This window comes from Bufo bufo, chromosome 2 (genome assembly GCF_905171765.1).
Source record: "Bufo bufo chromosome 2, aBufBuf1.1, whole genome shotgun sequence".
Lineage (NCBI taxonomy): Eukaryota > Metazoa > Chordata > Amphibia > Anura > Bufonidae > Bufo > Bufo bufo.
In genome coordinates, this window is record NC_053390.1 from 662,182,595 (window position 1) to 662,197,401 (window position 14,807).

Below are 14,807 nucleotides of genomic sequence, written 5' to 3' on the forward strand. Positions count from 1 at the left end.
CCATCCCTGATCTATGTATACACACTTACACAGAGCATGCAATCAAATACCGATAACACCTCCCCCATGTACAACTATCAGTGACTGTCAGCAATCTATGTATACACACACACACACACACAGAATGCTATTAAACACTGATTACACCTCCCCATGTACAATCACTGATAACACTTCCCCTGTGTACAGCTAACAGTGACTGACAGCTATCTATGTATACACAAGTAAACAGAGAATGCTATCAATCACTGATAACACTTCCCCATGTACAATCACTGATAATATTTCCCCCGTGTACAACTATCAGTGACTGACAGCTATCTATGTATACACACTTACACAGAGAATGTTATCAATCACTGTGTACAGTTATCAGTGATTGACAGCTATCTATGTATACACACTTACACAGAGAATGTTATCAATCACTGTGTACAGTTATCAGTGATTGACAGCTATCTATGTATACACACTTACACAGAGAATGTTATCAATCACTGTGTACAGTTATCAGTGATTGACAGCTATCTATGTATACACACTAACACAGCACATGCTATTACTAATAACACCTCCTCCATGTACAACTGCCAGTGACTGAAAGCTATTTATGTCAGGGATGGCCAAACTGCGGCTCTTCAGCTTTTGCAAAACTACAACTCCCAGCAATCTATGTATACACACTAAGGGTCTATTCACACGTCCGCAAAATGGGTCCGCATCCGTTCCGCAATTTTGCGGAACGCACATTGCCGGTGTCCGTGTTTTGCGGATCCTTAGGCCTATTGCACACGATCTATTGCACACACTTTTTCAGTATTTTGCGGTCTGCAAAAAATGGATCTGCAAAAAATACGGATGACGTCTGTGTGCATTCCGTTTTTTGCAGAACGGAACAGCTGGTCCCTGATGGAACAGTACTATCTTTGTCCGTTATACGGACAATACTAGGACATGTTCTATCTTTAAACGGAACAGAAAAACGGAAATACGGAAATGGAATGCATATGGAGTACATTCCGTTTTTTTTGTGGACCCATTGAAATGAATGGTTCCGTATACGGAACCCAAAAAAAAAACGGGACGGAAACGGGAAAAAAAAAAACTTTGTGTGCAAGAGGCATTACACAGAGAATACTATCAATCACTGATAACACCTCCTCCGTGTACAGCTATCAGTGACTGACAGCTATCTATGTATAAACACTTACACAGGGAATGCTGTCAGTCACTGTTACGGGCTCTCCCCTGCATAACTGAAGTCAGAAAAAGCAGAGATATCAATGTATAAATTTACAAGTTTCACTGAATCTTTACCTACAGAACTATACAGGTCCTTCTCAAAAAATTAGCATATTGTGATAAAGTTCATTATTTTCTGTAATGTACTGATAAACATTAGACTTTCATATATTTTAGATTCATTACACACAACTGAAGTAGTTCAAGCCTTTTCTTGTTTGAATATTGATGATTTTGGCATACAGCTCATGAAAACCCAAAATTCCTATCTCAAAAAAGTTTGCATATTTCATCCGACCAATAAAAGAAAAGTGCTTTTAATACAAAAAAAGTCAACCTTCAAATAATTAAGTTCAGTTATGCACTCAATACTTGGTCGGGAATCCTTTTGCAGAAATGACTGCTTTAATGCGGCGTGGCATGGAGGCAATCAGCCTGTGGCACTGCTGAGGTGTTAGGGAGGCCCAGGATGCTTCGATAGCGGCCTTAAGCTCATCCAGAGTGTTGGGTCTTGCGTCTCTCAACTTTCTCTTCCCAATATCCCACAGATTCTCCATGGGGTTCAGGTCAGGAGAGTTGGCAGGCCAATTGAGCACAGTAATACCATGGTCAGTAAACCATTTACCAGTGGTTTTGGCACTGTGAGCAGGTGCCAGGTCGTGCTGAAAAATGAAATCTTCATCTCCATAAAGCTTTTCAGCAGATGGAAGCATGAAGTGCTCCAAAATCTCCTGATGGCTAGCTGCATTGACCCTGCCCTTGATAAAACACAGTGGACCAACACCAGCAGCTGACATGGCACCCCAGACCATCACTGACTGTGGGTACTTGACACTGGACTTCAGGCATTTTGGCATTTCCCTCTCCCCAGTCTTCCTCTAGACTCTGGCACCTTGATTTCCGAATGACATGCAAAATTTGCTTTCATCCGAAAAAAGTACTTTGGACCACTGAGCAACAGTCCAGTGCTGCTTCTCTGTAGCCCAGGTCAGGCGCTTCTGCCGCTGTTTCTGGTTCAAAAGTGGCTTGACCTGGGGAATGCGGCACCTGTAGCCCATTTCCTGCACACGCCTGTACACGGTGGCTCTGGATGTTTCTACTCCAGACTCAGTCCACTGCTTCCGCAGGTCCCCCAAGGTCTGGAATCGGTCCTTCTCCACAATCTTCCTCAGGGTCCGGTCACCTCTTCTCGTTGTGCAGCGTTTTCTGCCACACTTTTTCCTTCCCACAGACTTCCCACTGAGGTGCCTTGATACAGCACTCTGGGAACAGCCTATTCGTTCAGAAATTTCTTTCTGTGTCTTACCCTCTTGCTTGAGGGTGTCAATGATGGCCTTCTGGACAGCAGTCAGGTCGGCAGTCTTACCCATGATTGCGGTTTTGAGTAATGAACCAGGCTGGGAGTTTTTAAAAGCCTCAGGAATCTTTTGCAGGTGTTTAGAGTTAATTAGTTGATTCAGATGATTAGGTTAATAGCTCGTTTAGAGAACCTTTTCATGATATGCTAATTTTTTGAGATAGGAATTTTGGGTTTTCATGAGCTGTATGCCAAAATCATCAATATTAAAACAAGAAAAGGCTTGAACTACTTCAGTTGTGTGTAATGAATCTAAATTATATGAAAGTCTAATGTTTATCAGTACATTACAGAAAATAATGAACTTTATCACAATATGCTAATTTTTTGAGAAGGACCTGTATATCTATCTGCTCAGCTCCTCCTGCTCTATAACATGCTGCCTGCAGACTGCATGGCATTTTGTGCTGGCTGGTCCTCTTTAAAATAGGAGCTATTACCACCATTCCACCAATGACAAGTAAGTGTAATTATTCCGAATAAAGTAGCAATTACAGAGCATCTTCCCTCATAACTCTGCGTTGTTCATTCCTCCTAATATGAATAAACTGACAACTGGTCATTACCATTCTCCTTGTGAGGGGGTCTAGCCTGCCACTGTCAGCACTAAATGGACAATGTCATAGGGTGTGGGGTGTTACCCAGTTGTCAATGTATTCATACATTTCTAGGAGAAATTCTATATTATTTTATGGGGAATAATTGTATTTAATAAGATAGAGATGTCAGGGGAGGTGACAGGTCCAGTAATATTTCTATATGCCTGAAAGCTGATCATAGGATAATGTCACCTTAAATGCCCGCCATAATTTCTCCTATCTGTAAAATTAAAAGGCACAGAAAATAAAATCATTCTTTCCAAGCGTTCACCCGAAGTCCACAATTGTCATCGTGTACCTACAATTATCATCATCACATCAAGGGCAAAGGCCACTTATGCAGACTGCCGGATTGGAAACACAATGTACAAAATGGAAATAATTCTAATTAAAGCAATGAGTTATAAAGAGGCATAGAGTTGTGAACATTGTAATTACCTCTGGGCTAGATCTCTCCGAGAGAAACTGTGTGTTAGAAGCAGAAACTTTATCATTAAGTCTCATTAGAGAAGAAGGAGCAGAGAGTGAAGTCGGCTTGTCACTGGAGAACTTTCCCTCTGCCTTGTCTTCCAGGTGACTGCTTCTTCCAGACAAGTGGCTATGCGGTGCAGTGGGCAAAGAGATGCCAAATCCTTCAGCTGGACATGAATGACATAAATTATTAACAGCGAAATCCTATAATTGCCTTTTTCTTAAATTAATCTTGTTTTAATCGAGAGTTGAAGACTTATGTTAAACCATACACATTATGCGAACCGCACTATAGATTATTATTGAAGACACTTTGCTGCCACCTAGTGGTCAAAAAATAATTATTCAGTTCTATAGTTCTATTATGTCCTGCCATAGGGAGAAGCTATGACAAATCCTACGCTCCAGGGGTTGTGATGTATAATAATATTCCATTAAACCTATCAAGTTGCATTCGGGAGAGCATAAATCTGATGTTTTAAAATGGATGATAAATGAGTTGTTTTAACAAGAAACATGTTCTTAACAAGGCCTGTTCCGCGTTAGCACTGTTTGAAAAATAGATTTATCATTGCCATACTTATAGCCATAACCTCTGTGGATGCTGTTCTTACATGCTGCCATGGCACAGGTGTCCTATAAACAGGCAGTCCCATAGAGAAAGGGAATATAGTCACCCCGTTCTCATGATTGACACTCCCTATGGTAAGGATAGGGAATAAGTTTAAATCTTGGGAGAAACCCTTTAACTGGTGAGTATTGTTTAATTTCGTAATTGAATAGCATAGGTGAAAATAGTGAACTCTGTAATACTGTACGTTATTAGGGAAAAGTGTCTGATTCTGCAGTGATTGCCCTGCTCACGCACTATTCTCTGCTTCTGAACTGACTGATCAAATCCATACAAGGCCATACACAGCCCACTGAAGTCTATGGAGAGGGGAGGGAGGAAGAGTTGCGGAGACAGACAGAGGCCAGAGGCAGCTGCAGGTACCACTGAGTGACTCATCTACCCCAGAGCTGGATTATCAGGAGAAATTGTCACGGATCAGCGGGTGTGAACCCACTGTGCCACTGACTGGCTATACTCTGGAGGGGCGTGTCTAAGCAACTACCTGGTATTCACTAGAGCCTCAGATGGTGAGGATAGACTTGAACCATTAGGGTAGCTGCCAGGGGCTACTCCAAGAGCAATTCCCAAGTCAGTGGCAGCTGGTCCAGGCGGACCAGGAGGTACCTGAGTGGGTACCGGAAGTACAAGCGTAGTAAGGCAGGCAGGGACGTTACCAGGACCGAAGAATAAGGCAGAGACATGATCAGACAGGCAATAGGTCAGGGCAGGCAGCACAGGTACAGGTCAGGCAATCCGAGTCGGCAACAGGAGAGACGAAGCAAGCAGGCAGGGATCAGCCGACAAGCAGAGTCCAGGGACAAAGTATGGATCAGGAGCATACGAGAGTATCAGGAACCAGCAAACTCAAGGACCTTGACACTGAGGCATCTGGGAAGGGGGCTGAACTACCTTAGTACCTGCAGGAGAGCCTGGGTTGGTCAGCGAGGTCACGTGACCCAACTCATGCAGCCCAGGGAGTGATGCGTACCGCCCCTAAGCCCATGTAACCAGACACCAGCAACAAGCATGCTGTGGCCAGGGCTGCGTGGAACCTGTGGAGCGGAATCCTCAGCACCACAGCACATACAGCGACAGAGCCCAGGACTGCAGCGGTGGACAGCAGGATCACCGCTGAGCACGGTGCCCAGGTCCATGGCGGTAAGCGGGGGAACAGCCGCTGTTACAGAAATATTATCCAGCTCTAGGGTGAGATGAATCTATCCCCAGATGCTGCAGCCACGCCTGGGCTCTCTGTGTCCTCTATCTGCTATAAGCTGACGTTTGTGTACAGACATGTAGGAATTTGTTCAGTTGATTCAGAGACCGTGATCAGAGCAGGGGCAGAGAAATAATGATAACTCCTTCAAAGTCTAATTTTATTAGTCAGGAGAAAATACTTACTGATGGCTACAATGTCACAGGCAGGAGCTGGGGCAGCTGGACTTACAGGAGATGGCTAAATAAGAGATTACGGTAGTTGTTAAGCTTTTGCTGCCATCTAGTGCTAAAGACCAGCACTGCATTACGCAGCTTTTTCTACTGCATTTCCTGAGTGCAGATTTATTATTAGTGGCTTAAAGGGGTTATCCGCTTTTTCTATATTGATAACCTATGCCGATCAGCTGTATGAAGGGAATGCAGTGCTCATATAAGAGCTGTGTTCTCTTCACTGTTTATCTGCTCACTGTAGACATTGGCGACAGCGGCGAGCAGTGTAGATACAGACTTTTCCTTCTCATTCGCTTCATGTGAATAGGAGGAGGCCGTCCCATTGACAACATTAACCCTTAGTTAGGATAGGTGAGGATAGGTCATCAATATAGGAAAAGCAGAGAACCCCTTTAAATCTATCCCATGCAGTCAGAAGGTGTGCTAAATTTATCACAGGGACAAGGTTTTGCACATCTTGCTAGAAATATTCCACTTTTCTCTTGCTTACACCACCTCTGTCATGCCTTAGTTTAGACCAGTATTTTGGGCCAAATTATACCACTGAGGCCAGTGATTAACTGCGGAAAGCTTTCAAAATACATTGTAAAAACCCTTTAACCCCTTAGTGACCACCCATACGCCTTTTTACAGCGGTCACTAAGGGGCCTTAGGCTGCTTTTTTACGGCGGCACAGTCAAAGAGCTGCACGGGGACCCGGCTCTCACATGAGAGCTGCGGCCCTGCTCTAACAGCCCGGATCGGCACTCCTGTTTATCACTTTACATGCCGCGGGCAATGGAGCCCGCTGCATGTAAAGTGCTGACAGATGGAAGCAGACTCCCTCTGTCTCCCATAGGCACCCCGCAAATGCGATCGCGGGGTGCTGATGTGTGAGACGCCTGCCTGGGGTCTGATGTAGGCCCTAGACCAGCCTTAAGTAATTTCCAGCAGGCTGCGCCTCTCTGGCGCAGCCTGCTGGTCAATGTCAGAATAGCATTGCCATTAAAATGCAATGCAGTTAAAGGGATAGTACATTGCATTTTAAAAGCAATCAAAAAGCTGTCTGTTATAGTCCCCTTGTGGGACTATTAAGTGGTAAAAAAAACAAAAAAAAAAACCTAATTTATTGAATTTAAAAAAATACCATAAAAAAAATTACGCTTTTTTTTCCAATGAAATGAAAAAATAGCAAAAAAATAAATCTTCACCATATGTTTGGTATTGCCGCGTCCGTAACGACCCAGACTACATAAATATCATGTAAATTATCCCCTATGGTGAACGCCGTAAAAATAAAAAAAATAAAAATGACAGAATTGCTACACTATTCTTAGTTGCCGCCAAAAAAAACATGAAAACAAGCGATCAAAAAGCGCCATTTACTCCAAAATGATACCAATAGAAAATTCAAGTTGTCCCGCAAAAATCAAACCCTCACACAACTCCATATAAAGAAAAATAAAAAAGTTATGGGTCTTGGGAAGTGGCAATTCAAAAACATTTATTTTTTAAAAAAAGGGGTTTTATTGCAAAAAAGTAGTAAAACATAAAAGAACTTTATGTATTTGGTATCACTGTAATTGTACTGACTCAGAGAATAAAGATATTATGTTATTTGAAAAAAGATACTGGGCACTCTCTAGAATACAAGGAACCTCACAATTTATTATCAATAAGACATATAAACATATAGACAGTTCATATAATACCATTAAAACACCATAACATAAAATCCGGATAAATATACTAAAATATAGATATAAAACTAGATTCCTAATAGTCTAAAAATATATATAGGAATAAGATCGCCTCTGATTGTTCGGGGATAAAAAGTCTTTGTAAATAAATGTTCCTCCAACTTTGAGTTTGGATATACTGTAGAAATATTCTTTAGGGTATTGATAGCCCAAATATAACTTCTCCTCCACAAATGAAATGAAATCTCAGTTTTTCAATACAGTGATTTAGTTGTGCGGCGTCCCGCTATTACTCACTGTTCAGTTGAAATACTTTATTCCGCTGCTATGCCGGTACTTTGAGTTCAGGGATATCACATATGAGTTTCGTTCCCCTCTCTGTCTCGTAGGCGCCGCTCTATCAGTAGAAGAGCCGGCGCTCGATGGATATTGCAGGCTCCTTTTTCTGCGCTGGATTTGATTTGTGGATGAGGGTATGATACTCCTCAGAAAAGTCCTTTTGGAGTGCGCATAAGGTCTGCAGAGAGACACAGTTAATCCGGGTATCTGTGATACTTTAGCACGGAAAATCAATGTCCATCAGGGGGGATCCTAGCACCAAACGCGTTTCGGGGTCTGTTATCACCCCTTCCTCAGTGGTAATGAGTCCCCCTTCTAAGTTTCTTTATATAGTCTTAAATAATGACACAACCATCATCTGCTGTGTAATTGGACTTGTTTCACAAGACCTAGTGTAGATTTTGGAAACGCCTCATTTTCAACAGTTTCTTTTATTCTCTGTGTTAATTTGTATATACTTCTTTTTATCCTTCAACTATATCCCAATATAGGCAATCCGAAATGTGAAAAACAAATTAAGTTGGCATCATACAATTACCAGTTTTTATCACTACATCCAATGCGATTTGTCGCCATTTCTATAGTATCTTATCTGCAACAAAACGCAATCTCTCCCGCGATATTCATGCAGTTTTCTTCCGACTTGTTAATATCACCAAAATTTACTTATATCCAATAAAATTTTAAATTAAAACAATTGCACCGGCATCAATATAAATATGAATAAATAAATATATAACTTATATATATAATTTATATATTTATTTATTCATATTTATATTGATGCCGGTGCAATTGTTTTAATTTAAAATTTTATTGGATATAAGTAAATTTTGGTGATATTAACAAGTCGGAAGAAAACTGCATGAATATCGCGGGAGAGATTGCGTTTTGTTGCAGATAAGATACTATAGAAATGGCGACAAATCGCATTGGATGTAGTGATAAAAACTGGTAATTGTATGATGCCAACTTAATTTGTTTTTCACATTTCGGATTGCCTATATTGGGATATAGTTGAAGGATAAAAAGAAGTATATACAAATTAACACAGAGAATAAAAGAAACTGTTGAAAATGAGGCGTTTCCAAAATCTACACTAGGTCTTGTGAAACAAGTCCAATTACACAGCAGATGAGAGTTGTGTCATTATTTAAGACTATATAAAGAAACTTAGAAGGGGGACTCATTACCACTGAGGAAGGGGTGATAACAGACCCCGAAACGCGTTTGGTGCTAGGATCCCCCCTGATGGACATTGATTTTCCGTGCTAAAGTATCACAGATACCCGGATTAACTGTGTCTCTCTGCAGACCTTATGCGCACTCCAAAAGGACTTTTCTGAGGAGTATCATACCCTCATCCACAAATCAAATCCAGCGCAAAAAAAGGAGCCTGCAATATCCATCGAGCGCCGGCTCTTCTACTGATAGAGCGGCGCCTACGAGACAGAGAGGGGAACGAAACTCATATGTGATATCCCTGAACTCAAAGTACCGGCATAGCAGCGGAATAAAGTATTTCAACTGAACAGTGAGTAATAGCGGGACGCCGCACAACTAAATCACTGTATTGAAAAACTGAGATTTCATTTCATTTGTGGAGGAGAAGTTATATTTGGGCTATCAATACCCTAAAGAATATTTCTACAGTATATCCAAACTCAAAGTTGGAGGAACATTTATTTACAAAGACTTTTTATCCCCGAACAATCAGAGGCGATCTTATTCCTATATATATTTTTAGACTATTAGGAATCTAGTTTTATATCTATATTTTAGTATATTTATCCGGATTTTATGTTATGGTGTTTTAATGGTATTATATGAACTGTCTATATGTTTATATGTCTTATTGATAATAAATTGTGAGGTTCCTTGTATTCTAGAGAGTGCCCAGTATCTTTTTTCATTTGCACATTTTATCAAAGGAAGGGTGATTCCTTTTTACTGAGAGCACCTCTACCATAATCTGCTCCAGATCCAGTGCGTCACCTCTCTTTATCTGTAATATTATGTTATTTATACTGAAAAATTAACGCAGTAAAATTTATAACGTAAAAGCGCAGTAGCAGTATTGCTGTTTTTCCCATCTCCGTCCCAGAAAAAGTTAATAAAAGTTAATCAGAAAGTTATGTGTACCCCAAAATGGCGACATTAAAAACTACAACTTGTCCCACAAAAAACAAGCCCTCATAAAGCTATATAGACAAAAAAATAAAAAAGTTATAGCTCTTGGAACGAAACGATAAAAAAAGGAAGAAAAACGCTTGGTCAGTAAGGCCCAAAACAGGCTGGTCTCTAAGGGGTTTTAGACGGCTCAGATCAGGTTACAGACTCCTGTTCCCTTATTACAATGGTACCTTTATTTGTTCTGTCCCTCACCGAGATCTTTAAAAAAAAGACTTTTTAAACTTATGCGGTTCGGCAAGTGCCCAGTGGTGGCGTTACTGCATCAAGTGCCCAGGCCCCTTGGAGATGTGCTCAGAAAACGACACCTATTTCACCCCTTTGGCCCACCCTTGTTTCCTATTATTACCCCTGCCTCTCCCTCCCAAATCTCGCGCCTCCAACTAACTGTTCCTCTGCCCATAATGGGCACAGCAGTGTGTGGAGCGGCGCAGGCGCGAGATCTGGGAGGGAGAGGAGGAGGTAATAATAGGAAACAAGGGCGGGCCAGAGGGGTGAAAGAGGTGTGGTTTTCTGGGCACATTGCCGAGGGGCCTGGGCACTTGCTGAAGTAACGCTGCCCCTGGGCACTTGCCGAACCTCATTAGCATAAGTTTAAAAAGTCTTTTTTTGAAGATCTCGGCGAGGGACAGAACATATAAAGGTACCATTGTAATGTGGGCAAAGGAGTCTATAACCTGATCTAAACCGTCTAAAAGGCTCAGATCAGGTAACAGACTCCCTTTAACCATCTGTTCTGCCGGAGTCCAGCTCCAGCAGTGGGAAAAGTAGATAACTAGAGAGGGGGAGGGCTGCTTTAGATGCTGCTATCTCCTGAATAGTAGCAGCTAGAAACATGCAACTGGTCTTGTTTGAAAGCTTGTTTGACATTCCATGCTTTCAGACAATACCAGAATGACAGCAATACATTCAGTACAAGGGAAGATATCACTGATAGAAATCGGAATGCTGTGAATGCAGCTGAAAGTGAAAGTAAAAGCAGGTTTTACCCCTGAATATTCCCGACTCGATTTCTAACAGTGATTTCTCCTCTGTTGCTTGGACTTTAACTGTCATGTTAAATCACAGCTGGAATGTCAGCTTTCAAACAAGACCAGATGCATGTTTCTAGCTGCTACCATTCAGGAGATAGCAGCATCTAAAGCAGCCAGCCCTCCCTGCTCCAGTTAGCTACTTTTCCCACTGCCCGAGGTGGACTCGGACAAAACAGTTGGGTGGTTAAGAACTCCTTTTAGCCAGTGCTTTTCAAGACACTTTCTAAACTCCCTAGTGAGTTACAAAAAAATCTAAAATATATAATAAACCTGGTGCCTGGCACATCCGCCACCTCGTGATTTAAAAATCCACTGAATGAAAGGCATAAAATATATTTTAGTAAATCTCTTACATGACGGTGAACTTTTAATCTTGGATTCTCTTGGCTTTGGTATGGGTTTCCTTCCTGACTTCGTGAAACCATCTTGATAGTCCGGCTGGATGATATTTTCCGTGCTCTTGCTTTTGTCAGAGTGCTTACTGAAGCTTCTCTCTGCTTGGCTTTTTTTAAGGAAGGACATCTTTCCATACAGATCCACCTCGTCGTCAGACATGTTAAAATTCTGAAGATCTTTTTGCAGTTTTGACTCAATCGTGTTTGTCTTTCCAAAAGACGCGTCTAAGCTATCTGAAATAAAGCACGTGAAAAAGACGTCAAGTTCAGTAACAAGCACAAAGAATAGAACTATGGACAAAGAAATCGGAATTAATTTACTACTTACATATATACGGTACACAGAACCATACTGCATACACCGTAAATCTTTCACTAAAGGGCATCTGTCAGCAGGTCTATACCTATGAAACTGGCTAAACCCGTTACATGTGCGCATGACGGCTGAAGGCATCTGTGCTGGTCCCATGTTCATATGTGTCCACATTGCTGAGAAAAAATGATGTTTTAATATATGCAAATGAGCTTCTGGGAGCAACAGGGGCGTTGCCATTACTCATGGAGGCTCTGCTCTCTCTAAAACTGCCGCGTCCTCTTCACTAAAGTCATTAAAGGGTTAACCAATAAGTGCTTTCCCGGCTAGGAAGGCCTCATACACACGACCGTACCACTTCTTTTGGTCCGCAGGACACCAGCCATGTGTGGTTCTGCATTTTGCAGAACGGAGTAACGGATGCGGACAGCACATGGAGTGCTGTCCGCCTCTTTTGCGGCTCCGTTGAAGTGAATGGGTCCGCATCCGAGCTACATAAAAAAAAATGCGGATCAGATGCGGACTAAAACAATGGCCATGTCCGTGAGCCCTCAGGGAAAGTGCTTACTGGTTATTGTAGGGCACCTACAGTATATCTGGGGGTGCAGGAGGCGGTAAGAACCAGTGAGCGCCGTCCTCTGCAGTGAAGTAAAGTACTCATTAGTAAATAGGAAGGAAACCTCGCCACTTTAAGGAGTTTCCTAGTTATAATGATTTTTAACCAGTTCCTGCAGCATGGTCCCTGACACAGAAGATTCCTACTTTCCTGCTCCGGCCTGCTCTCACTGTCTCCATCCGCCTGTCTCGGAGCACCTCTCCAGCAAATGACTGACTTTAGCGGTGACCACATCTCCACTGAAGCCAGTCATTGGCTGGAGAGGTTCAAGTGACCAGTGATGGCCAGTTCGCATTGTTAGCCCGCGAACACATGCGAGCTGCCATCTTTTCTCACAAGTCCGGCGAGGCACAGGAAAGCCCTTACCTGTGCCTGTGCGCGAGCCGGTCTGAAAACAAATGCGGTCAGCGGGAGCAGGCAGTTCCGATGAAGGCCCCCGGCGGCTGTTCTCGGAACTGCCTGCTCCCGGTGACCACATTTGATTTCAGAACGGCTCGCGCACAGGCACAGGTAAGGGCTTTCCTGTGCCTCGCTGGACTTGTGAGAAAAGATGGCAGCTCGCATGTGTTCGCGGGCGAACACTGAGAACTGCCCATCACTGCAAGTGACTATGCCCATATCCAACCAGATGTAAACAGTGCCGGAACCAGAAGATGGAGCGGGAGCGGCAGGTAGCAGGAGAGTATGAATCTTCTGTTTCAGGCCCATGCTGCAGGAACATGTTAAAAATCATTTTTTACCAGGAAATCTCTAAGCCCCTGTTACACGGCACGATATTCAGGACACTTACTTAGAACAAGTGTCCATAGGAGCGCTCATTCCTGATATCTGGCGGTATAATCGTGCCGCTGATCAGCCGATAAACAAGGAATCACTCGTTTGTCGGCTGATTTGCATATTTTATCAGGATGAAAGATGTATAATTATCGTCAGCAAGTCTCCCCGTGTAATCAGGAATGTGCTACCGATAATCGATAGAAGTGAATGAGGGAGAAATGACTTTGGTAGCGATCATTCCTCCCCAGTCACTTTGCATTAGCCTGTGTAATAGGCTGATGCAAACAAGCGCTGATTAACTTTTTTTGCGGCCCCTTGAAATAGTGTGCTGTGACAATGGGGCCCCAGAACAAAAAAGGTTGTGAACCCCTGTCCTAGAGGCTCATTTGGATATATTAAAACATCATTGTTCTCAGCAATGTGGACACATATGAACATGGGACCAACACAGATGTCTTCAGCTGCCAAGCGCACATGGAACAGGTCAGCCAGTGACAGATGCCCATAAACCCCATATGAACCAACATTGTGCACAGATCCGATCATTAGGGTAGGTCATCAATATTAGATTAGCAGGGTTCTGACTCCCAGCACCCTCCAACGATCATCTGATTTCAGAGCACGCAGTGCATCGGAAACCAGGCACAGCTTAGTACACTGTGTGGCGGTTGTGCCTGGTTACTGCAGTTTGGTCCCTTACAAATTAATGACGAGCGAGCTCTAGCAACCAGGCAAAGCAACTAGGTATACTGAGTTGTTGTCATGGGCGTCACTAGGTTAAAACATTTTGGGCGCGACTGTACTGCCTGCTAATGAAAAAACAGGGGGGACTACTGACCAGGACGCAGTGCAGGAGCTGAAGGACCCGTTATGACATCACAGCCAGGTGATCTGTGCTAGAGGCAGAGCTCAGTGGTGGAGCAGGACCTGCGATGATGTCACCATCATGTGATCAGTCAGGGAGGGGGCAAAGCTCAGCTGTGAAGAGGAGAACTAGTGGAAAAGACCCTGTGATGACTTCTGTGACATGAGGAAAGGTAAGTGAAGGGACACATTCAGTGTGAGAGACAGAGGAATGTTTGAAGGTGTAGTTTTCCTCTCTCACACCTCCTCCCTGCTTGGTTGAGGGAGTGATGTTATTTACATGGGAATATGTTAGGGCTGAAGGGAGGGATGCTAATTACATGTGGAGGGATGTTATTTACATGGGACTGTATGTTAGGGCTGAAAGGAGAGCTGTTATTTACATGTGGAAGGATGTTATTTACATGGGACTGTATGTTGGAGGGGCTGAAGGGAGGAGAGTGATGTTATTTACATGGGACTGTATGTTGGTGGGGCTGAAGGGAGGGAAGTGATGTTATTTACATGGGACTGTATGTTGGAGGGGCTAAAGAGAGGGAAGTGATGTTATTTACATGGGACTGTATGTTGGATGGCTGAAGGGAGGGGATTGGTATTATTTACATGGGACTGTATACTGGAGGGGAGTGATGTTATTTACATGGGACCGTATGTTGGAAAGGGCTAAAGGGAGGGGAGTGATATTATTTACATGGGACTGTATATTGGAGGGGCTAAAGGGAGGGGATTGGTGTTTTTTACATGGGATTGTATATTGGAGGGGAGTGATGGTTTTTAGGCCTTGTGACAGCAGTTTAGGCAGCGTCCATCACACGGCCATTTTTATAACTAATTGCAGTCTATGTGGCTATTCACATGGCTGTTTTTTT

At 42.9% G+C, this 14,807-nt stretch overlaps 1 protein-coding gene across 1 annotated transcript in view; it reads right to left on the reverse strand.

The window, feature by feature from the left end:
* The window catches only part of MAP9 (microtubule associated protein 9), a 138,819-nt gene that overhangs the window by 71,742 nt on the left and 52,270 nt on the right, over nucleotides 1–14,807 (reverse strand). The window contains exons 4-5 of the mRNA XM_040420518.1: nucleotides 11,327–11,602; nucleotides 3,637–3,836 (exon numbers count right to left, since the gene is read on the reverse strand). Coding sequence (XP_040276452.1) covers nucleotides 3,637–3,836; nucleotides 11,327–11,602 — 476 coding nt within the window. The remainder of the gene's footprint in view (nucleotides 1–3,636; nucleotides 3,837–11,326; nucleotides 11,603–14,807) is intronic.